The sequence below is a fragment of the Actinia tenebrosa genome, unplaced genomic scaffold (genome assembly GCF_029948245.1).
Source record: "Actinia tenebrosa isolate PJP-AT-01 unplaced genomic scaffold, QUT_ActTen_1.0 PGA_scaffold16__25_contigs__length_10494907, whole genome shotgun sequence".
Classification (NCBI taxonomy): Eukaryota; Metazoa; Cnidaria; class Anthozoa; order Actiniaria; family Actiniidae; genus Actinia; species Actinia tenebrosa.
This window is the reverse complement of record NW_028292576.1, coordinates 7,855,948-7,881,702: the sequence shown is the minus strand read 5'-3', so window position 1 is coordinate 7,881,702 and position 25,755 is coordinate 7,855,948. Positions and strand designations below refer to the sequence as shown.

General features: G+C 36.8%; 3 protein-coding genes across 3 annotated transcripts; all 3 read right to left on the bottom strand.

Moving 5' to 3' along the window:
* Positions 1-1,341: 1,341 nt before the first annotated feature.
* Positions 1,342-7,569, bottom strand: LOC116302439 (uncharacterized). The gene is made up of 7 exons (XM_031711728.1): positions 7,361-7,569; positions 6,197-6,304; positions 4,163-4,870; positions 3,358-3,600; positions 2,725-2,934; positions 2,209-2,373; positions 1,342-1,928 (listed from the first exon to the last, which is right to left on the bottom strand). The coding sequence occupies exons 1-7, from the start codon at positions 7,422-7,424 to the stop codon at positions 1,807-1,809; spliced, it is 1,620 nt and encodes a 539-aa protein (XP_031567588.1). The 5' UTR covers positions 7,425-7,569; the 3' UTR covers positions 1,342-1,806.
* A 6,718-nt stretch (positions 7,570-14,287) lies between these two features.
* Positions 14,288-16,375, bottom strand: LOC116302454 (uncharacterized). Its single transcript, XM_089031066.1, has 3 exons — positions 16,319-16,375; positions 15,597-15,894; positions 14,288-15,314 (listed from the first exon to the last, which is right to left on the bottom strand). Exons 1-3 carry the CDS (start codon positions 16,373-16,375, stop codon positions 14,959-14,961), a joined length of 711 nt encoding a protein of 236 aa, XP_088887192.1. The 3' UTR covers positions 14,288-14,958.
* Positions 16,376-22,050: 5,675 nt separating this feature from the next.
* LOC116302455 (GSK3-beta interaction protein) lies at positions 22,051-25,316 on the bottom strand. Its single transcript, XM_031711743.2, has 2 exons — positions 25,004-25,316; positions 22,051-23,827 (listed from the first exon to the last, which is right to left on the bottom strand). The coding sequence occupies exons 1-2, from the start codon at positions 25,184-25,186 to the stop codon at positions 23,642-23,644; spliced, it is 369 nt and encodes a 122-aa protein (XP_031567603.1). The 5' UTR covers positions 25,187-25,316; the 3' UTR covers positions 22,051-23,641.
* Positions 25,317-25,755: the final 439 nt, after the last annotated feature.

Genomic DNA, 25,755 nt, shown 5'->3' with positions numbered 1-25,755 from the left:
CCCAAACATCGTTATGTAAAAGAAGTAGTTGTAAGCTTATATTTTGCTTTGTTGTTTTTTCATAAGTCCAAGTCCGTTTAGTGTTGTTTTGCAATTTAAAAAATGAACAATTCAGATTTGGATGAAGACATCCAAGGTAAATTTCACTTAACCTGATATTTTATTGGATTATCTGTAGTTATCTTTCTTTTTTCAAGTAAAATTAACCAGCAATTCATAGCATTAAAAGTCGTCCATTAAAAACATTATCGAGTTTTTTCCCAAGAAAAAACATGGCCAGAAATTCCGAATCCCTATGGGAGGAGCTTAATACGTCATCAGGTTACTAACGTCAATCACTATATTTTAATTCTTATTTAATTCTTAATTTAGTCTTATTGGCTCAGTCACTTTGTTCGATTTCCATTTTTCAAAACGACAAAGAGAAAATAAGAGAAAAATGTTTCTATAGCGTGCTTAACAGTTTATCAACAGAAAGTATATTGCCATTAGTGAAATAAGGACGGAAGGGGAACTTTATGAGATAGAAAGACTGATAAGTTGCCGTGGTGGATATACAAGATAACAAAATGAGTTATGTATTTTTTAAATAATGCATATTATTTCAGCGGCTTTAATGAAATCAGCGTTCTTTGTCACTTAGCACGAATATTTGGCTGATCTGCGAAAGATAACCGAGAACTTTGAGATTTAGAATGTTTGGGAAGTTGCAAATTGTATTTCGCGCGAATTTTACCCGGTTTTCGCTTCTTCATTACAGGCGCAACTGCCATATGCTAGCTAAGAATGCCTTGAGCAATTGGGTATTAATATCCGAATATCAAAATTCCTAAGTGGGAAAGTAGTATGGTGGAAAACAAAGAATCGCGAAGAAGAGGATGTAATTTTGATTGGATTTTTTTACTGGTCTCATCATGGGGGACTTTACCTTTATCTGGAAAAATAAATATAGTTAAAGAATTTTCCCGATTTTATTTTCACCTTTAAGGTTTATTTTAATTGTGTCTAAAACAATGGGAGCTCCGCTGTTAGACAATGTCTAGATTTATATTATCTTATTATCTTTTCAATTATATATTTTTTCGATTCTTTTCTGAGCCTTTCTTCCTTTTGTTTTTTCTTAAATCTCGATGTTCCCCCCCCCCCCCCCCCCCCTTTTTTTTCCCGCCAGTCTGTATTTACGACTATTGGCTTGACTTTTTCATCCAATCAAATTCAATTTCTTTTGGCTCCTTTTGACATGGGGCTTAGCAAGTAATCAGTAGACCTTGTGTGTGCGCATGTTTTATCCCGTCAAACAAGGTAACACTTGATTTTTATTGCAGCTGAAAACAACATAAATAGCTTTAGAATGATGATTTTTATTTTACTTGAGTATCTTTAAAAAGATAAATCTAACCACATTTTAATGGACTTTAATATGATTCAGAAAAAAACTTGTTTTCGCACCAAAAAGCACTCCTAGAAGTGGTTTAAATGCATGTCTCTGAATATTACATTTGCTTGTTTAATAGTTTTCTAAAAACCAAATCTTTACACTCGATGTGCTTATTATACATAAACTAGTTTGAACCATGGTAATGAGTATTAGTGAGTATATTTCATTGTAAAAAGGACGATAGGTAAAAGAAGTCAGAGTTCGCTTGAGAAGTTTTATGCTGGACAAGGAATATGAACCACATCGTTACCCAAACTCTATATTAATTCTCCTGTTCAGTGGTCGGTGCTGACCAAAAGGAACGCAGGCTAGGAAAGTATGCACCACATAGTATTGTCTGTGCATGCGCACTAAATTTTGACGATTCGTTATTCAAGGAGCTGTGAACGACGTCCAACATAGCTTCCCTTCTGTACATTAGCAGGAAATTGTCCTTTAATGTTCCCAGCGTCTTTGTAGCGTCCCACGATGACGTAACACGTAAGCCCCGCTGGAAATAAAAAAATTATAATAATAATCATTATCATCTTCATCATCATCGTCATCATCATCATAATCGTCGTCATCATCATCATCATATCATCATCATCATTATATCATCATCATTATCATCATCATTACCATCATCATCTCATCCCCATCATCATCATCATCATCATCATCATCATCATTGATTTTGGGGGATTTATTTATTGCGTTAAAATGACTGATGATTGCATTACACATTCAATCCTTTTTATCGTTGTTTTTTCTTTTTCTTTTTCCTTTACCATCATTAACGAAGGACGCTTTCCCGATTCCAAGTTTAGTTGACGCCTTCCATACCACTTGTGTAAAGTGGCCAGTGAGACCAGAATATCCTGGGGATCCCCAGTCGTACTTTTTCACCTCATCATACCACATCACAGTGGCAGCCTTACAATCAAATCCTGTGTCTGTGATAAACATTATATTAAAAAAGCTTTAGTAATGAAAACTTCATTATTAAGGACAATAGAGAGACAACTAAGTTCACATATGATATCGAGTCCGGGGGTCATTAACAAAATTTGCTTCAAGAGAGGGGCCACATTAAAAATATTCGAGCCGTACAGAATTAAAATAGACAGAATTGAAAACAAGGGAGGGACCATTTTTGGCAGCAACAGAGAGAGGGGTTAAATTTCTTTTATGGGATACCAAGCAAATGTCATCGCCTAACCCTAGCCTAATCGTCCCTCAGAGCCTACACAATTAAAACCATTTAAAACGTCTTTATTACAATATCCGAGAACTGTAACACCTACCTGGCTTCGAACATCGCTTGGCGAGATTTTCCCCCTGCCCCTGCCTTTCGTTTTGAGGTGAGTGCTCAACTGTTTTCGAGCTAGCAAGCTTTTCAGCGTACGCTTGGGCCGCTGAGTTTAGTTGAGGATCGAGTGTCATCGGTGGAGAATTGTGGATCGTTCGTTTAGCGTTGTGTTCGGCAAGAGCTTTGCTCTGACACTCGGTAGAACCTAAGGTAAAAAGCAAATATTAGATTTCAATTGGTCTCTCAAAGGGAGCACTTGATCTATGTAACGATAACAAAATAATAACACAAAATCCAGCACAAGGTGACGGCTTGGGAGTTTTCATGTGACGTTACACATTCGCCATTTTCAATATACTGACTTTTCTCGTTTTCTTAGTGTTTTTATTTTGTATACCTAATGGGTGTGTTAAACCTACAAACGATTACTCGGACTTTTTTAAACTCAAATGTCAGAGGTACAGCAAATCTTTTTCCCACATTACTTTGGATTTGACAATATTTTGATTGGGTGAGGGATCTAAGTTGCGAGTGATGAAGAACTATTTGACACTATTTGACTGTGCTAATTAAATAATGCCATAGTATAAGAATGATCATCAAGGAATGTAAATATATTTGCCCTCACCGGAAGGTCCACCGGTAGGTGCAGGGGCCAAGGTGGAACCAGGAGATGGTGTACTACCTGCTGTAGAACCACTTACTCCCGAAGTGGGAGCCGAAGATGGCTTAGATGGCCCAGATGTTGCGTTGCTTGACCCAGTTGAGGCACTTGTAGGACCACTTGTTGGGGCACTACTTGCACCTGAAGTAGGGATACTCGTTGGAGGTGCGCACGTTGGTATTTTACAAGGGTTAGCTGTTGCATTGTCTAGATAAAGAACAGAAAAAAGAAGAAGAATTGGAAAACAAATAAAATGGTGTTATATATAAATACACAAATTATTGCTGAGGGTCCTGATGGGGTTGAAAATAGAAGCTGGCCTTATCGGGACTGGGAAAATTATATTTTTTGCACTGTGAATGGGATTCAAAAACTGAAAAAACGATCAAAAAATGGGAATGGGATATTAAGATTTGAGCAGATATATAGGCTGGGACTATGGATATGGATCATCATCTTCATTATTATCATTATCATCATCATCATCATCACCATCATCATCATCCCCATCTTCATCACCATCACCATCATCATCACAACCATCAGGACCCTTTCTTAATATCATCATTTTCTTTATCATCACAATCTTCATCTTGATCATCAGGATCATCTTCATCTTCATTCTCATCGATCATCATAATCATCATCATGTTCCTGTTCATGTTCAACTTCAACATCATCATCATCACCATCGTCATCATCATCATCATCATCATAGGCCTATGGCCCACATAGACCGACCGCATTTTTATGTTCATGTAATCTTTACCTGTGACATTTGTTGCGTTGCTCAAATGTACACTTAACACATAGTTCTTCCCTCCACCGTTCATGCTGATGTTCTTGCTTTGTCCTGGCTTAAGATGTAAACCAAAACAGCACGGTGGCGGATTTGCAGCTTGGCAGCATTGCTGATCAGGATGTGCTATACCAAGATAAACTCCATTGGCGTCCGGTGGAGAGGGGGCATTGCTGCAGCAGCCAGTGCTCGGCATGGACATTGGTGGTGACTGTGGAACTGCCATAGGCTGGTTGCAACATGGAGGCGGTGAAGATGATTGACAGCAAGAAAAGGGCGACTGACCCGCCATCATGGGTGCACCATTTTGGGAGCAACATCCTGGAGATGGCATCGATGGTTGTGGAGGTGGAGGTACAGCTTGGAATTGAGCACTTTGTTGACAACATGGAGGAGGAGTAGGTGATTGACAGCAAGAGAATGGCGACTGTCCCATCGTAGGTGCACCCCCCTGAGAGCAACATCCTGGAGATGGCATCGATGGTAGTGGAGGTGGCAATTGAGGTTGGAACTGAGGTTGGAACTGAGATTGGAGCTGAGGTTGAAACTGAGGTTGGAACTGAGGTTGGAGCTGAACACTCTGCTGACAACATGGAGGAGGAGAGGCTGATTGACAGCAGGCATTAGGATCTTCGGTGGTAATTCCGGCCTGAGCACTTGCACAACACCCTCCTTGTACTTTCATGGATGAAATAAGAAATCAAATAAATTTTTAGCCAGGCCAATGAAACAGAAAAAAATTAGCGTCTAGTAAGTTCCACTTGACCTAATACCCTGCAAGGTTTCTTAGAGATGCGGGGGATTTCTAGCTTTACTTATGTTACACAAGTCAACATCTAAATCCTCTTTTATGAAAGCATACGGGGGGAAAACGAGCTATCTGTGAAGAGAATGCGAATGGTTACTCGTTATTGAAGAAGGAAGTTAAAATCCGTCTTTAAATTGCTATTAACAGTTGCAGTGTTGCTAATGATACACAAGTCAACATCTAAATACTCTTTTATGAATGCATACGGGGAAAAACGAGCTATCTGTGAAGAGAATGTGAATGGTTATTCGTGATTGAAGAAGGAAGTTAAAATCCGTCTTTAAATTGATATTAACAGTGGCAGATCCAGGGGGAGGACCAAGGGGTTTGAACCACATGTCAAACTTGAGATACAATTGATTGTTTTATTGTAGAGGCTAGTTCATGGAAAAATATTATAATCATGACTGTAAATTAAAGTAAATGACAAAGAACAAAAGGTAGTACAACATTAATATGAATGTGTTTTGCGTGACTGTGCACGGAAGAATAACTCGAAAAGAAATGTTTCAGTTTTGGAGTAGTTTTATGTTGTTTTTTTTTTATTCCGTACGTACGCTTGCCGCACTGTTTTCCTTGCTATTTGAGACAATTAGTTACTTGGCAGAAAAAAGGATCAAGTTCTGAGCTTATATCCACCTGCAAGACGTAGGATTTGATCGTAGATCAATATTTGCTATTGTGCTTCTATTTTCGCTTATCTTTCGCTTATTAAACTTGAATCCTTATGGAAATCACTAAAATCGGAGTAGGAAGGTTTTTAAAATCCATGCAACGTATTTTAGGCGAGGAGACTTCCCAATGGCAATCTATTTGATGATTAAACCACGTCAGCTTTTTCAGTTTACATCAGCTTTAGCTAGTGCTATTTTCCTAACCTTATTAGCAAAGAAAAGTATGAAGACTTTTTAGATTTTATTTACTTTTTTGCACACGAATTATCAAGTTTGCATTATGATTTACGGACAATCACATGTATGTATGTTTTCAAGGTTAAGCTAATAAATATAAGTTTCCTCGTTTGCAGGGACAATAAAATAAGTCAGAATTTTACTGTTATTAGCGGTTTTGCATTGTATTGACCCTGATCTACACTGAATGCTGGCTAAACTGTTATAACAGATTCAGTTAGGACAATAATATGATTATAAAAGGAAAACCAAACCTCGTGCTAGTGTTTTGGTGTGCGTACTTACATCCTCCTAGCATTTGCTTCTTCCCAGGCCTCACTTGGACATGACGGATACGGTTTTTCTTTGAACTTCTGTCATGATGCTTTAAGTGCTTCTTTATGTAACGAGCGTCTGTAATTAAGTAGAATATAATTTATTCCTTGTCCAAGATATTTAGTCATTTTTCTAACTAATACAGTATAATTAAATCAATCCCAACAACAAACCCTGAAAGAGTTTCTGGGCTGATCAAAGCCAGGGCATGGCTAATTATAAATAATAATAATAATAAATCATATTTTATATAGCGCTAATTCCCTTAGTTCCACAGCGCTTTACAAACATTAAAGACTCAAAAATGCTTTAAAATTTAACGCTATCCTAATGTTATAAGATATAAAAATACAGTAAATATTATGAAAAAACATGATTAAAGACATTGCAACATTTATTTATTTATTTGAAATACTGATATAAACATACTCAACAATAATATTAACAGATGGAAAGAGGATTTAGCGTGTAGTTGATTAGATTAGTTAGAGGAAAACCAGAGAACCTAGAAACAAACCCTACTTGAACCATCAAAATACTAAAAGTGCAGACTTGTAATTGGATTACGTTTAGTAGGCCGATTCCAGCGCAATTTTATATTGTCTAAAACCGTCCTGCTTGTTATTTAGTATTACTTTTTCGTGGGATTGCCAGCTCACTAGATACACCCGCTGCTGCATGGCGAGGCCCAATACAGGCCGAAACAGCTGTCCACGGTTTCTAGTTGAGCTGGTTCATTTTTTACGCGACTTGAAGTTGCGAAAAGCTTCTTCTTCAGTCGTTTCACCTAAGGCTCGTAATTTACCTATTACGCATGTTCTTGTTTACAACACAAACTGTCGCAACGTGACTCTAAAATTGTGGAATCTCTTTAAATGCTATTAAATTGTGCCTTGGAAATTATCCATTCTCTATGCAATTTAGATAATAATTTATCGTTAAAAGGCACAGCATTCAAAAAATATGATTTCTTTATTTCGCTGTGAACAATAACTGTATTTTAACGTGATATCAAGTAAAACAAATAGTTTGATATAAATTTACCATCAAGAGCTTTTGATTAACAAGTACCATAATATTATTTGTTTTCAAAAGCTTGAATCAAAATCTTTATACATAAAACATTTTACTCACCACAAATAGAAAAAACAGCAACGATAAATATTACAGCCAAGACAAAAAGGCTTTTACTAAACATGGTGAATGAATAAGAGACACCTCTAAAAAATAATTTTTGTAGGTTGAACGAATTTCTTAGTCTTTGCTTATCCGGCGATTATTTATTTATTGGATCGACCAGTCAAGACAAACAATTGTCAGAATCTGTGATGCCATGTAGCAAGTGCTCCTTTCATTGTCAAACAGGTCTATCTGGCAAGAGGTTTATCGCGCCGTGAATTCAACCGACCTGCTAGTCAAAATCGAATAAATAATAACGCTTTCGTTTTGGTTTTTGTTTTAAGTACGAGCCTGCAAAGTTTTACCTCATCGTCATTTGACAGACATAAAAAGTCTTTTCGTACCGGGGGTACCAGTTAAAAACCTGAAAACCCCGATAAAATGGCTTTAGCCGGCAGATATAGAATGTGGACGTAACCGGATGCTCACACCACAGGAAAACCAAAAGATCCATGGAACAATAAAAAAATCGTTTTCTCATAAGGATGTACAGCAAAGCCCGTGTGTAAGGATTTAAAGTCGACATAAGATATAGTTTACTTGTTTTACTCATAAAGTTTCTTGACCCGGATTTTATTTAATTGAAAAATATTTAATGTGCGAATCTGATGTCATTCTCGTACCCAGACCCTTCTCACCAAAAAATCGAAGGCTCTGCATGGTAACACACAAACCCGAAGACACAGATTCAGGGTCGTCAGATATGCACATGCTCCACATATTCTAATCTTCGGTATAAATTCAAACCTTCTTTTTTTTTTCTTCAAAAGAAAAAAAATCAAGTTAATTCATACATTGTTTATGGAATAGATTATTTGTCTTAGCATTCAGAAAAATAAGCAATTTAGCGAGACGAGAGATACGGTAAAGTACGGTAAAGTACGGTGTACGGTAAAGTATTCAAATTTTAACCGTTGACAAGGGAGCATTAAAATTTTGTTTGTGTAAGGAAAGTCATTGTTCTTGGTTGATCCATCTAGCGCGCGCAATCCATCTTGTGACAGGCGTTCCTCGTAGTGTTCTGGTTTCGGCCGATCCGAATGGCTTATGATCTCCTCGCAAGATATTCGTCGGTTTTCGGAGTAAATTCGCTAGCCCGACTAAAGCAAGGAACGCCTGCCATGAAATGTAGCGCGCGCACGTAAACAAGAACTACAAGGAACGCCTGCTATATCTTAGGATATGTGCGATAGAATCGAAGATAAACCAACGCAATCAAAATTTTAACGTGCTCCCTTGCCGTTGACTGTAAAATCAGCAAACCAGACACAGGAATCAATCAAATTAACGGTCGATTTTTGTGTTACCAGAGCCTTCGATTTTTCGTTAGAAGCCTTTGGGTACGTAGTCTCCCCCACAGCCGCTTTCAGTGTCGTCACGCAGCGCTTTCTCCCCTGAGTAGCGGCTGCTTACCCGAGCACAACATTCCTTTCCTATTGTTTGTGTTCAACCAATTAGATAAGTGTCATTGTGTTTCAAGAACCAATCAAAACGTTTCGAATTTGACAACTTGTAAACATTCGCGAGACTAGAGAAATAATTCCAAGACGCATTAGAGTGGAAGTTGGAGAAAATCTTTGGGAAATTAAAATTGAATTCGTTCTTGTTAAATGTTTAATGCCCAAAAAAAATTATTGGAGACGGAACTAAGTGTTTTTTTTTTGTTCATAAAGAAAGAAAAGATTTATATTTTCATAAGTTTAGCTATCGACATTGTTCAATCTGCCGATAGTGAATTCGAGTTTGTACTTGCTATCGAGCTCGTACCAAAATATTAGAAGCAAAAAGAAACTGGAAAACTTTTTTAGAAAGCGTAATTTAGACTCATGGAAATTAAACGAGACGACTCAAGATTTAAGAGATTGAATTCGAATATAAAGTCTGACAGTACTTTTAATAAATTCATTGTATTTATTGTAAACTTCTGGGTAACGCTCACAGTTCTGGTATTTACTTCACGTATACTGCGAGGATTAGCTCAATTTGATACTGTTAAAAGTTGTTTTGTTTTGTTCACACTGTTAGAAAAGTCGTGAAAAGTGAACACGAATAGTTAGCTAAAGCGTTATCTTATGGCCAACCTTCTAACGTCGCGTTAGCAGTTTATATGAAATGCCAAGAACTTCGAACTCCTGTTATTCAAAAAGTCCTCTAGCTTGTCTCGAAAGAAATTACTGGGCTATACTCTAGAGCGACAATATTTTATTCCTTTGAGCGATTTCCCTTATCCAGTAGGCAGATTTTCAAGGAAATCTTGTTTTTCTTGTAAAATCTTTCGTATGGCGTCTTTCTGATGATAATTAAACTGTTCGATGCGAAATTTCTTAGCTGCTATCTCGAAGCCTTCGACGCATCTTGTTTTCCATATGGCGCGAATGGTTCCTGGTTTTCGAGAACTAAGCCGTGATTGGTTAATTCATGGGAAAGGAATGTTGTGCTCGGGTAAGCAGCCGCTACTCAGGGGAGAAAGCGTTGCGTGACGACACTGAAAGCGGCTGTGGGGGAGACTATTGGGTACGAGAATGAATCTGATGCCTACCACAGAGCAGGTAATGTGATGGACGGTAAAAGACCACTTTAGATTTGGATAAGTTATTCAGTAAAGATAAGAGGAACCATCTGAGTTGACCTTCACAACAAACTCTCAAGGTCACCCAATCAGAATCGAAAATTCAACATCATATTTTGATTATCATTTCCCATGATTATATTCTGCCAAGAACCCAAGAAATATGATTCTTTATTAAATTTATCGTAAATTCTAGTAGTTGAACTCATCGTGAAAATCTGGTTCACTAAACACGAGAAATCAATATTGTACTCAGCCCCTCCAAGGAAAATGCTAACCAAAAATAGTTGACCCGTAATCCCTTTCGGGGAATGCAGACAACTTAGTTGAAAAGGAGAAGGAAAGTAAAGAAGGAGGGTTTAGTAGGAGAAAGATGAAGCGAAAAAAAACAAGCAAAAAACACACAAAAAACAAAAAACTTTGAGATGTCTATATATATAGTTTATGGTCATGTATAGTCGACTTTGTACATTATTTATTGTATTAATATATTTCATCTGTTTTTATAATCGTCTTTTATATATTGCATTTATTTAAGACCAGAAATGCGCCACTTTTCAAGCAAAACAGAGACATTGCATTTACCTTTTTTTTTACACCCAATAAATTGTGGAAATCTTTAGACTGAAAAATTAATCATTTAATTTAATTTAATTTAAGGGAGAATAAATGACAAAAAGGAAAAGAGCTGGAGAAATTTCCGAACCTGCACAAAGTAAAAAGGTTGAAAGAGGGGAATGCAATAGAAATAGAAGCAAAGGACAAGGGGGTGTTTTAAGGTACAAAAAGTAAATGCAATGGTCAAATACAAATACATTACCATGTATGTCTCTAGATGCAAGCAATGAATATACTTGTTCCAATATATGATGATATAGCAAGAATCTTTTTTTTTTTTTTTTTTTTTTTTTTTCTTTTTTTTTTTCTTTTTTTTGGTATGTTCATACTGAATAAATGAACTTACAAGGTTATATCATATAATCGAAGTAACGTGATTTCTTCATACACTGTAGGAGGCATTTCTTACGATTATTACAAAGTATGACCGATTTTCACTAGGCGCTTCCCCTCAGTAAAACATTAGCCTTAAACTGTCCAGGCACATTTCCTGGTGTTTTGTATCGAGCAACCAAAAGGTGGCAAGTCATGCCGTCTGTAAAAGAAAACAAATTGAGTCGTAAGAATTTTGACAGGACTTGTTTTGTGGGTAACGAGGTCAGAGGCAAGAGGCATCTCTTACATGTCCATTTCTCGCTCCCTCACAACTCCATGCCCTTAATTAACCTTCACTCATGTTATCTATTCGCTTTTCCCCATGAGGCCAGGGATATCACAACAGCTTTTTGCAAATTAGTGGGCCCTGTAGTGTTTAGCACGGGCGGGAACTGAAGATGGTCGTCGTCACTAGCGTCTTCAGTGGGTCTTTTACGTCAGCCTTATACAGGGTTATATAGTCAAGACAGACGGGGCCAACGATTTTAAGTCCTCGTCCGAGAAGACTTGATGGTGTAACCATTTGTAAAAGTAATTACAAAGGCAGCACCTTCTCTTCAGTTATTTTAAGAACCGCTGAGTGTTTGTCTGGCCGAGGTTTGAACCACGTTCTCAACGAACCACTATAGACCGATGCTCTTACCTTCTGAGCTAACCGGGTGGCGGTAAAGTTGAGAACACAGGTGCGTCCCATCCCATCCCATCCCATCCCATCTCATCTCATTATCGCATCGCATCCCATCCCATCCCATCCCATTATCCCATCCCATCCTCCTATTATATGTGTGTCTTTTTTACTATAAAAGGTTATTTGGACCTCTTCCACGAGCTAGTGGTTTTTTATTATATCTAGCCAGTAGACTGATTTGTTATCATTTCTAGCCACCTTGATCTTTAAACTCAAAACACAATTATATAGCTACCTTTCATATACTGTACAAGGCCAACGCCAAGCTCAGTTGTTGCCTTCCACACAAGCTGAGTAAAATGTCCTGCTGCTTTTGAAAAGACTGGGTTATTCCAGTTATACTTATTGATTTCATTATACCATCTCCGAGTCATGGCCTTGCAGTTGGCGGGTTTAGCTATATGGTCACAACAGAAAAAAAAAAATGTATCAATGTGCATCAATGTATATTGAAGAAGCTGAGAACGCGCGCTTTTGCTGTGTGCAGTTATAAAGCACGTGGGGATTATCAGTGCACAAGAAAAGTGTAGGAGAAGCACGACTCGTAGTAGAGAAGCCTTCATTGAATAGAAAGTGCGCGCGCAAGCCGTGTGCTCTCATAATGCATGCGCTCCCGACCAATGAGAACGCGATATTCATGTAGTTATTTTATTAAAGTTTGCGTAAACTTCAGCCGTAACTTGGAGATGGTGTAACCCATCTTCTTCCTCACGGATTCTACTTGATCTTCCTTGTGAAGTGATTTATTTTAGAAAGATTATCAGAACGTCCGGCATAATATTTATCAATTAATTGAGAAACCCTTGAAATTTCACTATTGTTCCCAGCGGGAATTTTTTCAAAATCAAATCCCCACCGATTCCCAGCCCTTTCCCGAATAACCGTCGCCCCCACCGCGCCGAGTGTCATATATGTCACGATCACACGCTCGGACTATGACGTCATCCATTATATTTAATGGCGGCTACCTGTGGGTGATCTGGCCGAGCGTGACTTTTGAAGCAAACATTGACTTCTAGTTTAGCGAAGAGCGAATCACTCAGCCAGAGGTATTTAAAAGGCACCACACCACACATGCTCTTGCAATATAGGTATTAGTTGGCTGGAAAGTGATGAAGTGCCCGAGAGAATTTTTCCGGGCAGACGTGGACTGGTTAGCATATTATAATATAGATTTTCCCTCATCATATCCCAAAGATTTTCCTATGATCTTCTACTGGAATCCCAGGATTTACACCAGACATATTTTACACATAACCGGTCCCCGACTCGGTACACAACTTAATAACCTTAGATGGGTGTAGAATTGTATGCTTTCAGTACGACCTAGTTTGAGCTGCGTCACTACAGTGTACTTGCGGTGGTGATTAACGATACAAGTGTCTTTAAATATTTTTTGAGGAGCCGAGGCAAACACCAAAGACGTTCCAGGCTCAGAGGTTCCATGAATATATGTCATTTCCCAGCCTTAACAATCCTTTTCTAGATTTATGGATTCAAATAGACAAGAAATAAAGAAATCACCTGGATTGGAGCAAGAACTGGCCAAATTCTCCCCCTGGTTTGGTCTTTGGTTTTTCGGTGAATGATTGAGGTCTCCTCCAGCAGCTGCCAGCTGTTTTGCATATGCTTGGGCGCTCTGAGTCATCGCTGCATTCAGTTTTAATGGTGGAGAACCGTGCTTGGCTCTTAAGATGTTGTGTAGCTGTAATGTCTCTTGAACACACGCCTTATCTATAAAGTAATGACTTCGAATTTACTAAGAAAGTAAATAAAGCAATTGTTTATGATCATTGAAAATTAAAATGCAATATATTCTTCATTTGTGCAGTATGATTTATTTCTTTACTAAGATATTTTCCCCGTTTCAAACCACTCATGAATATATGTGATTGCATACTGTAGCCACGGATCAAAATAAATATATCATGTGAAGTGAAACCCAGTCATGAGTTAATTACTTACTAGGTGGTTTAGCCCCTCCTATTCCTCCTGCTCCTCCAGCTCCTCCAGCTCCTTCTGCTCCTCCTGCTCCTGCTCCTGCTCCTCCTCCTGCTCCTGCTCCTGCCTCTCCTTCTGCTCCTCCTGCTCCTGCTCCTGCTCCTGCTCCTGCTCCTGCTCCTGCTCCTGCTCCTGCTCCTGCTCCTGCTCTGCTCCTGCTCCTGCTCCTGCTCCTGCTCCTGCTCCTGCTCCTGCTCCTGCTCCTGCTCCTGCTCCTGCTCCTGCTCCTGCTCCTGCTCCTGCTCCTGCTCCTGCTCCTGCTCCTGCTCCTGCTCCTGCTCCTGCTCCGCTCCTGCTCCTGCTCCTGCTCCTGCTCCTGCTCCTGCTCCTGCTCCTGCTCCTGCTCCTGCTCCTGCTCCTGCTCCTGCTCCTGCTCCTGCTCCTCTCCTGCTCCTGCTCCTCCTCCTGCTCCTCCTCCTGCTCCTGCTCCTCCTCCTGCTCCTCCTCCTCCTGCTCCTCCTCCTGCTCCTCCTCCTGCTCCTCCTCCTGCTCCTCCTCCTGCTCCTCCTCCTGCTCCTCCTCCTGCTCCTCCTCCTGCTCCTCCTCCTGCTCCTCCTCCTGCTCCTCCTCCTGCTCCTCCTCCTGCTCCTCCTCCTGCTCCTCCTGTGCCAGCTCCTGCTTCTCCTCCTGCTTCTCCTTCTGCTCCGCTAGTTCCACCACCGGTTTCACCGCCTGGACCACATCCTCCTGGACATTCCATGCAAGGACCAGCTTGGGCACAAGGGTTTGCGCTTTGCTGTGGAGGACAAGGTGCGGCGGGTGCCTGAGCGCATGGATTTGGGGCTTGAGGAGCACAAGCAATCATTGGTTGTTGTTGTTGTGGTGGTGGTGGTGGTGGTGGTGGGCAAGGCATAGCAGGAGCAGGTTGTTGACAAGGATTTCCTTGCTGTGCAAAACAAGGTATAGTGGCGCCTTGAACTGGTGAGCAAGGGATTATACCTTGGGTCGGTGGTGCACACGGGGGAATGCCAACTTGACCAACAGGAAGACTAGAAGTTTGTCCACACATTGACGGTCCCTCCATGCAAGCGTCTTCTTGCTTTTTCATTTCGTTCCCTTTTCCATTACGATGCCTTTTCCCTGTATCTTGCGTTTGTTTCAAGGGCGATCCCTCCAAAGGGGTACCAACAAAAATTGCCATTTCATTATCTTTAATTTTAGGATTCTTCCCCTGTCCCTGACCTTGACCTTCACCTTGCTTTTGTGGTTGTGGTTCCTGACCATGGTGTCCTGATCCATGGTGTCCTTGCCCCTGATTCTCATGGTGGCCATCACCTTGTCCCAGTCCTTGTTTGTTTTGTGTCATTCCTTGGCCTTTAGGCTTCTCATTGGGATTAGTTCCATTTTGAAATTTTTTCGAGCCTTGACCCCCCTGCTTTGAAAGAGTTTATCAATTTCTTCACTAATGTTATCAATCCCGTTATCTGACGAGCTTCCAATACTATCGGGGGCAGCTGTTGGAGCAGTGGATCCGGAGCCAGTTTTTAAATTTACCGGTAGACCAGTGGTAGGGGAGGTAGTTGGTCCCATCGTAGATCCTGTTGAACTACCTCCATTTGTGCCGGGCTGGGTAGTTGGTCCACTGTCGGTTGGGATAGATGATGGCGGAGTCTTTGTTACGCTTGCATCTTTAGATTTGTTGGATCCATCTGCACTTCCTACAAAACAGGTTTTTCAGGCTTAACGATAGGTATTCGTTTATAGGTTATTATTCATTCGTTTTTTAAGGGTTTGAGAATTAAAGATTGATTTTATATTAGAATCGTTCTCTGTCTAGAAGCTAAGTGATCAATATCGTAACTTATTCAGTTAGAAAAGCTTTTCATCTTTCCAGTTTATAATACGGGTCTATAATACGGTCCTCAAACAACATCGAAAAAAAATTGTCGTGGACCATTACTTTACAATTTCAAACAATAAATTTACTTTTTCCTGCTTACCGGATCCATGTCCATCAAGATTTACCGTCAACAAATAATTCTTTCCAGCAGCATTAAGCTTAACTTCCTTAGACTCCCCTGGCTTTAGATTGATGCAACATGGTGGTGGGCTTGGGTTAGAGCTATCGCAGCAGCTCTGTTGTTGCTGTGGTGGTGCTGGTGCCTGGACAGGATACTGAGATTGATATCCGTACGACGAGCAGCATCCTTGGGCTGTGCTCTGCGGTGCAGCTGGATACTGACCATATGATCCACCAGGTGATACAGCTACAGTATTTAAGAGAACAGTGTTAAGGCCCTGTTACACGTTGAAACTTTTAGCTGTTAAGTTTGCGTGGAACTTTGACAATTCCACGGGGACGTTACACGGCGCAATTTCGTCCTGAAACTTGTTCACCACACAAGTTTCGGTTGCACGAGTAGAATGCAATTATACTTTTCGTGAAACTTCCTCGTGGCGAAAATTTTAATTCACAAAGCCTAAAGCACACCGTGTAACACCCCCGTGAAACACATTTTCAGCTAAAAGTTCTGACGTGTAACGGTGCCTTTAGAGATAGATAGCTCCATTTGAGTGCTTTGAGTAGATAAAAGGCCACAGAGGTGGATCTAGGGGGAGGTCGGTGGTTGATTCGTTTCCCTTAAACCACAATTCGATGATTGGATTATGGAATGATATACAGAAACAGATGAATACATTTGTGTATCCCAAAGCTGCATACCTGCTGGAAAGTACATGGTTTGTTTCTTGATTGCTTTGACTGCTTTTCTGCTAGCATGACGATGGTGAATCGTACGACTTTCTGAAGAAGAAAAAAGAGAATAGAGCTGAGCTGGAAGAAAGAAACGTTGAGAGTCTTGTCTAATAATAATAATAATAATAATAATAATAATAATAATAATAATAATAATAACAGCTTTATTGACAATAACAATTAACTAATAATTCATTATAATATGAGACGTGATAAGAATATTGCTATAATTATAAAACAAAAAAGAAAAGATTATGAATATGAAATAACAAATCTATATAATATTTACTTATTTATCTATGAAAACATATTTGTAAAATAAATTAATAGCTCAAAACACGAGTCCAGCTCTTCACACTGATATAATACTATATTAAAACTATACAATTATTATTAAAATCTAATTATAATAATAATAACAAATAATAACAAATAACAAATCTATATAATATATACTTATTTATCTATAAAAATATATTTGTAAAATGGATTTAATAGCTCAAAACACGAGTCCAGCTCTTCACACTGATATAATACTATATTAAAACTATACAATTATTATTAAAATCTAATTATAATAATAATAATAATGATAATAATAATAATAATAATGATAATAATTTGATCTTAGCTTCATGTACTATATACTCAATTGATAACTTTTAGTATATTTTATCTTTTTTTTTTTTTTTCCATTTTATAGATTATTGAAAATTCTTTATTATTTTATTTATTTTTTATTTATTACTTTTATAATAATGTAAATACTATATAGTATACTTAGTCCACATTGCCTAGGCTAAGCCCGTAATGATGTTGATACATTTAGTGAGATTTCATCAATAAAGTTCCCCATAATAATAATAATAATAATAATAATAATAATAATAACAACAACAACAACAACAACAACAACAATAATATTATTATTAATACTAATAATAATATTATTATTAATACTTTAATATTAAAGTATTATTTGTTCCGCTAGGTACTAAATTTCTTCACTAAGAAAAAAAAAATGTATTTGGTATCTGTATAGATATATACGACGTATAGATTATCTCTTCATATATCCTACAATAAAAAATATATCTATTTATGATAATAATAATATAAAAAAAAGAGAAAAAGAAAAATTATAATAAAATATACTATAATAAAAATACATCTACTAATGTATAACCATAAAATCTATTTAGTAAAAATTAATCCTAATAGTATATGTTAAAAAAAAAATAGTAATAATGGCAAACATTTATATATATATATATGTTAAGTATTATTATTAATACTAATAATAATAATAATAACAATAATATGTAACAATAATAATAATAACAATAACAATGATAAACTTGTAGTAGTATTAGGTTGTCATTACATGGTATATTTCTGATATTTTAGCAGCATCTAATTAGAAAAACATTTTCTAATATTTTGATGCAGAGGCCATCAATTAAAACCTTTTGTTTGACTTTGGCTAATTTCTTCGTTCAAAGAATAATGTTGCACTGTCAGAATGACAACATCAAGCAAATATTTGCAGATACAAGCAATTCTTATGAATAAAAGATGAAATCTGCCATTTTAAAATAATATGACTATTTTCATAGTTAGTTTAATAGATTTTTGCCATATCTTAAATATCCAAATAAACAAAAACAAATGTCGAATGTCGATTGTTCTCGCTAAGTCTCAGTTTAGGTCATGTGAGGATCCTGGAGACAGAATACCATCCCCCCCCCCCCCCCTCCCCCCTTTTTCAACAAACCCGCCACTTCCCAAATCCCATATTTTGTCTTTAAAAGCATTTCCCCAGTTCCATTTCGTTTTTTTCTTCATTTCCAGCAGTGAACTAAATCCAATTTTCCCGGGACAAAATAGGCCAGCCCCACAGCTTCAATCTTATCCCTTTATGACCCTGTCATCACTTAGCTACCTGCTGATATTAATCCATGTCTTCCAGAACGAAAGGTCAATAACATGATTACCCCTAGACAATAAAATGTTTTATGTCTTGCACTGGTTCAACTGTTGAAAAATTTGACCTTCTTTCTGAACGGTCATTTAAATTACAATTCAACAAGTACTGGGGAATTCTATGATTTGTAGTGGAGGTTGCGAGTTTCTCTCAGTTTATAAGTTGCCATTCATTCCCACATGGATCTGAGCAGTTAGAGGGATCAAAAGTGTCCGAACAATCTACGTAAATAAATGGCCCCATCTGTTATAAAATATGTTATTCCGATTTTGATTCAAAAAAAGTAAATAGAAAAAAAAAGGAAATTTTCAACAGTGACTGGCAATTTATCGGACACAAACAACAGGAAGGCGGAATTCTAAGTAAAGTATAAATTTGGCTCATGGCAAAAATCTTGACTCAAATTTCATTTTTGTTAAACGAATTTATTTCATTAAGAAATGACTGCATCCAAGCGATAATAGTCATATGAAATTTAAACTAGAAAATCAGTTTCCATTAAAAGACTTGGTATTAATAACACAAATCAAGCCTTACCTGAAACGGAAATAGCATTCAACAAGAGTACCGTAAGGAAGAGTTTCCTCCGTAAAACCATAATTGCAGCTGCAGCACTGGCAAAAGTGGCGTTTGGTAAAAAAAAAGACAATGTCTTTGATATAATACACTTTGAATTACACATTGATCAACAGTTTATGACCTCAGTAAATTGATTTTACAAGACAGCCACTTCAGAAAGAGCAAATCAGTGTTTGAGGTCAACAGGTAGGCTTTTGAGAAGATGGAAAGCCAACTGGTTATTTGAAAGTATATATTAACTCTGAAAAGTGTCTTTTATGACTCACAGATTTATCGAAAGCAAGAAGAATGGCGTTGTTTATTTGAAAGTATGTTCAAGTTTGTTTGTTTTTTTTTTTTCGTTGCAGAGCTATCAATTTCAAAATGACAAATTAATGACTTCAAAAGGGAGAGGGAGCATACAGACATATCATCCCAATAGATAATATTTATTTTTCGTATTACTATCAGTCATTTGGCGCGGCAAAGCATATAAAAATGTAGAAATGTCACAGCAAAAATAACAAAATCTTTGCAACAACGCTTGTGCTAAACGACAAGAGAAGAGAAGAGAAGGGAAGGGAAGGGAAGAGAAGGGAAGAGAAGTAAGAGAAGAGAAGAGAGAGAAGATAAGAGAAGAAAGAGAAGAGAAGAGAAGAGAAAAAAGAGAAGAGAAGAGAAGAGTGAGTTTGGGCAGCATTCAGGAAGTTCAGTTCCCTGTTCTTTATGGTCTCATCTTTCGATCACTGGAGTCTCTCTTCGTTTCCGGAGAGAAGGGCACCTATATCGAAAAACTGAGCATTATAATTTTATAATCCTATACTATCCCTTGTTTAATCCATGATTGACTTGACCTACCTTGTCACCATGGGATTCATTCCTATACGGGCTTTTCTGTTGTCTCGTACAATCTATACATGCAAATATTTAAACACTATTCGGTGGATGCCTAGCAAGGTTCTAGACTCAGATATTCTTAAAACAATCATGTTTATATTAGTTAAATGGATCAAACTACCATATAGAGGGCACGACATCTGGGTGCCCTCAAAAATTTTGGAAAATAAATTAAATGAGTAAAGATCGATGTTAACTTTGTAATTTTTTTCTTCTTCTTCTTCCCACCCTCCCTGGGTTCTCATTATGATAGATTATATTTAAAATAGAGAAGAGATGTCCCAAAAATTTCTTTTTTCTGCTGAACAAATATTACGAAGTTATGATAAAAAAGAAGTAAATTAAATAATAACTATAAGATAAAATAATCGAAAACAAGAGGAAAACTTGACTTGACAAAAATAAGTTAAAAACATGGATACATAAACTGAATGTAATCATTTCCAAATTAAAATTAATGTGTATATATTTTTTTTACAAAATAAAGAAATTTGCTAAACTAATATTGATGACTTCTAAGAAATTTCTTAAATACTTTATTATTGTTAAATAACTAAACAATGACTACTACTTCTAGTTCACAATATGTTCAATGCTGTTACAGCTCCATTTTCATCAGGTGCAAAAGAAAACTAAAAAAAAAAAACAACTAAAACGCTAAATATTTCAGAATCCCGGGGGGGGGGGGGGGGGGGGGGGGGTACTCCCATATATGGACTATAAATAATAATAATAATATTTATTTATAAAGCGCAAATACAAATCTGTTCTAAGCGCTAGTAAACAAACGACAAAGACAACGACAAAATAAAATAATTTACAAAGAATATGCTAATTTGAAGAGATAAGTTTTAAGTTCAGTTTTGAATGAGGCAAGACTTGATGCATTTCGGAGAGATATTGGAAGTGAGTTCCAGAGTTCAGGAGCAGCCACAGAGAAGGAGCGATGACCATAAGATTTAAGATTATAAGAATGTGCTGATAGAAGAACTTGTGATGCAGAACGAAGATTACGGTTCGGTTTATACACTGAAATGAGTTCCCGGATATAGATAGGAGATTGGCCATGAAGAGCTTTAAAAGTAAGTAATAGGATTTTATATTTGATTCTAGATTCAATTGGTAGCCAATGCAGATTAACGAGGATAGGTGTAATGTGGTCATGTTTATGGGAAAGAGTGATTATTCTGGCAGCAGCATTCTGTACAGATTGTAGTTTATCTAAGAGTTTGTTTGGTAAGCCAAAGAGCAGAGAGTTACAGTTGTCGAGTTTGGAGGATATGAACGCGTGGACGAGAGTTTCAGTTGTTTTCAAAGAGATGTATTTTCTTATTTTAGCAATGTTTCTGAGATGATAAAAAGAAGACTTGCAAATATTATTCACATGACGAACCAAAGTAAGATGCGTATCAAATATGACACCAATGTTCCGAGCATGCATTGAGGGCATTATCACATCAGAACCAAATTGAAGAGAAGGAAGAGTTAACTGTGGGCTGTGCTTTGAAGAAAATAACAGGAATTCAGTTTTGCCTTTATTTAGTTTCAATTTATTTGTAGTCATCCAAGCATCAATATCAATATCAATATCAATATCAATATCTATATATATGAACTATTCTATATTTTTATTGGTAGCAGTCCAAATATGTTTATACGAAGCCAATAAAATACGTTGTCTTGTCTTGTCTATACGGGGATGATCTGCTGAACAAGGTATGGTTTTTCGAGCTTCTTATCATAAACAGGGTGTGCAATTTCACTCAAGTTCCAAGTTCTTCCTGAGTTTCCTATCATATTCAGGGATTCTACTTTCATATTGACCGAAACTGGTTATTATGGTCGTAAAAAAAAACATACGCGAGATGACATGATAATTGAAACAGCAAATTTGAGTTTTTTTTAATCATAAACAGGGTACCCCTTTCAGAATCCCAGCAGAACACCCCTACCCAAATTCTGGCATAGTACCCCCCCCCCCCCCCCCTCCGCGTCCAGAATAAGGCCATTTGAATTGCAGTGTACATCATTTACAGACAAACTACCAGAATCCATGCACAGTTTCTTTTGTTTAGTTGATTAGAACGTTAGTCCAATTGTCTAACTTATATATTACTTCTATTATTCTCATGATGATGAAATACAAATCTGTCAAAAAAAAATCACAAAGCATTTTGATAGTTGTTGGAAAATGATGCCATCATGCAAAAGTGATATAAATCTATGATATACATCAAATAATTATATATGTAACAAAGGCTAGAAATAATACTACCTATATTAATAACTTCAAGGACATTATGCCACTCACACCATAGTGAAATTAAGGTGATCTGGGCACTATATATTGCATGACTGGATCTTGGAATCAAGTTGACTTGAAGATCAGGTGATTGGGACACAGTTCCCTTTTGAAATATATGCTAGCATACAATATGTAAATGAATTATGAACATTGTCAATACAAGTTACTACATTTTACATTTACTATTGATTCATGAAGCTACAGAAAATATTCATATACTCTACACACCACCCTAAAGAGGAAGTCTGATTATATATGTATCCTCACTACAAAGCTCAGAATAAAGTAACAACAGCTGTTCAGTAGTTGGATATGATGATTGACCACATCAGACTGACCAACATTGACCATGCAGGCAATATGACTATAGTCAAGAGGACAAGCCTAACAGTTGTTTGCCTAGAAAAAAGCCAATCTTGGTTGGATATTGTCAATTGATAAGTCGATATTACCCCATCCCCAAAACATTCATAGTCATGGGATAGCAATTCCAATTATCTATATTACATCTTAAGTTATAAAAGCATCACTAGCAGAATCTTTTTGCGCACGGTTTACCTAGCTAGTATTCAAATCTTCTTACTGCATGTTGAGAAAGGGAGATAGGAAAAGTATTCTGATAGCATATCACTTGATAAAATTACAAAGTGAAGTTAAGTGTGGGAGAGCCAGCTCAAAAAATGCTTTTAAATTTCTTCTTAAATAAGATATATATAAATATACCCAATATTTTATAATAAAGCTAGATTGTGGTGACAATTTTGTAAGTGTTTAGATATTGTATGAATATTTTCAGGATTAAGTTATGAATTGGACTTGGTCCAGCAAATCATCTCATTAAATAATGTAAGTATCAATCGATTGTAATATTATTGTGAATGAGATATAGTTGGATTGAAAATGCTGGTTGACTATAAAAATGCATCCAAAGGTTCAAAGTATTTGTTCAAGATATATATGATCTTTCCTACCTTACAGAAAGGCTATAACTAGTATTTATTTATCAATTGACACAGTTTTCTTTGTTATTCACAAGGCTTGATTTTTGCTATAACCCTCATTATAAATGCGAGGTCAATATATAGTTATTACCCAGTTAATAACTATATATTGACCTTGCATTTCTAATGAGCAATTCAAATATATAAACATTTGATGGAAAACCTTCTCAATTGATAAATAATATACTTAATTAACTCAAACGTCGGCAATAAGCCTATGCATCCCTCGGGCCTGCGGCCCTCAGGATGTATATGGCTTATTGCCTCCGTTCTCGGTAATTAACTCTTACATGTACATAGGTTTCTCTACATGGAGCTAAAATCGCCCAACCTAAGTTGCTTGGGTGTAATATTTTCCTATTTCAAAATTTCAATAACATAAATTAAAAGTAAGTTACACTGATATTTACGCTATCCAATTTTTTTTACATGTACAAAAAATTCCTATAATATAACATTATAATTTTGAAATGGGAAAATCAAGAATTAGGTCTTATTAAGAAATAAAGGTCAAACATAATTGCTGTTAATAATATTTCATGCTATCAGTTTCCAGAGTCTCCAGGATTTCCAGCATCCTGAAGATCTTTGATTTCAGAGAGTTTTCTTGACAGCTCATTACCAAACATCTGTGAGTACTGAGGGCTTATTGTATCAAGCAATGCATAAACGGTTTCAAAAAATGGGTTTCCTAACTCTTCTTCATGCTCATCATATGTCTCACTCACAACCTGTAGAATTAAACAAATATATCAAAATTGTCTTAAATATTTAGGTATACTAAAGGATGGTATAGTAGTATATTGCATTGACTTCTGATTCCTGGGCTTCCCATACATATGGGTAGATCTAGAATTTTATCTATTGGGTCCCAACTGTCCTTGTATTGACGATTTTCCTCAAGGTTCTTCCTCAGCAAAACCAGCTGCGCTAAATCTCAATTCAGTCACAAGTCAACCCTGTCCTGACTCTATACAACTAGACCATGAGATTGAAAATTGGAAAAACAAGATCTGAGGAAGATTTTTTGATTGTTGCCTACATGTGTGATGTATAATAGCATGAAATGTATAAATTGTCGATCATATATGCAAATGATGTCAACACACAGAAAGATTATAATGCCTGAAAAACATGCAGAAATGTATGGCACAAATTCATATTCAATTATTGAGACTTTTTGCTGATTGCATTCACATTGCCCATAGCTTATTTCGAGATGGGTATTGTATGCATGTATCAAAACCTGCCACCAACCAAATTTTTGAAATATATGTTTATGCAGACAAATGTTTTTTTTTTTTTGCTGGTTATAGCCTATGGCTAACAAACCTATTCCACTCATCCTAATAAAGGATTTACATGATACAACTAGATCTGTATAATTCATAAACCCTTTAAAAATAACTTTTCAAACACACACCCAAAACCATCTCAGCAAAAACAGCACAAAGAAAATAGACAAAAACACATTCTTGGTTACTAATGAGGTTCGTAAAACTTTGAATAGTCATAACAAATCCATGATTAATTAAGGAAATACATGTTGAATTCTTTGCAATCAAAACAACAAAAGATCTAATATATATATAAGCTACTTATGAGACAAATGATAAAGACGAAATGTTCCTTTATTTTTTTCTTTCCTCTCTTTCAATTCGAGTTTTAAAGGGCATTTCTTCTACTTAAATGTGTGGTAGGTTTTACATTTCTGTATGTTTGATGGAGAGTGCCATGTCATACTAACATCCAAAGAAAGCATATCAGAGGCTATTTAGTATACAAGCGACCACATTTTATCATAACTGTACAGTTTCTGTGATTGTATATGGACAAGAAGTCGATATTGAAGTAGCTATTGCAGCACAGAGCTATCAAATACAACAACCATAAACGAATCTACTTACTCTGAACCCTTGAATACAAATCTGGACACAATATTTCTGTTTCTCTTTGGTTTGAATGTTAAGATACACACACTCCTGTGTTGCTGGGAGTTTGGAAGAAACTGTGATGTTTTCAACACTGAAAGATATATCATTAATGATTGCTATTGCTTCAGTTCTGAAGTCTATCTCTTCTTCGTCCATTCTAGGAACTGAGTGCTTCAAAGGTTAAGTGATCTACTAAAAGTAGCTTGTGTTATAGACATGCGACAATACAAGAAGTCCTTGTTCTTTAGACAGCTGGTCGACGCTTGTGAAAACAATATGGCGAATAATAAGTTGGGATACCTGTGATTGACACATGATAACACCTATGTATGGCCCCTACTGAGAATTTTTTACCCTCATAAAGCTCCTCATGGGAGGGGAGGGTACCTATTAGATTCTAATTTCTGTGTTCAGTTTTCGGAAAAGCGAAAAAAAGCCTTTCTTTTTATTAATTTACTCTTTACTTTTTCTTTTTCTTTTTTCTTTTTGGTTTCCTTTCTTTCTTTTATTTTTAACAGTATTTTTTAATTCCAGGTTGTTTCTCTCTTTCTCGTTTCCCCATATTTTCACTCCTTTTATTTATTTATATTTTTTACAAAAACGACAAGTGAAAATAATCTCGTACACCACCTTTTCTATGACGTAATCTATATATATTTCATTGTACCTTCCTAGTTCGTTTTTTTCCTTGCTTACTTTCTCTCCTTGTTTACATCACCCTGCAT

Excerpts from the sequence above, each read along its gene's own strand:
- LOC116302455 (XM_031711743.2), bottom strand. The coding sequence starts at position 25,186 with ATGGACGAAGAAGAGATAGACTTCAGAACTGAAGCAATAGCAATCATT. Across the intron at positions 23,828-25,003 it reads TTTGTATTCAAGGGTTCAGA|GTTGTGAGTGAGACATATGA; the intron begins GTAAGTAGATTC and ends TTAATTCTACAG.
- LOC116302454 (XM_089031066.1), bottom strand. The coding sequence starts at position 16,375 with ATGCTAGCAGAAAAGCAGTCAAAGCAATCAAGAAACAAACCATGTACT. Across the intron at positions 15,895-16,318 it reads AACCATGTACTTTCCAGCAG|GGCCTTAACACTGTTCTCTT; the intron begins GTATGCAGCTTT and ends AACGTGTAACAG. Across the intron at positions 15,315-15,596 it reads TCTTGATGGACATGGATCCG|GAAGTGCAGATGGATCCAAC; the intron begins GTAAGCAGGAAA and ends CCTGTTTTGTAG.
- LOC116302439 (XM_031711728.1), bottom strand. The coding sequence starts at position 7,424 with ATGTTTAGTAAAAGCCTTTTTGTCTTGGCTGTAATATTTATCGTTGCT. Across the intron at positions 4,871-6,196 it reads GAAGCAAATGCTAGGAGGAT|TACAAGGAGGGTGTTGTGCA; the intron begins GTAAGTACGCAC and ends CATCCATGAAAG. Across the intron at positions 2,374-2,724 it reads CAAGCGATGTTCGAAGCCAG|ACACAGGATTTGATTGTAAG; the intron begins GTAGGTGTTACA and ends TGTTTATCACAG.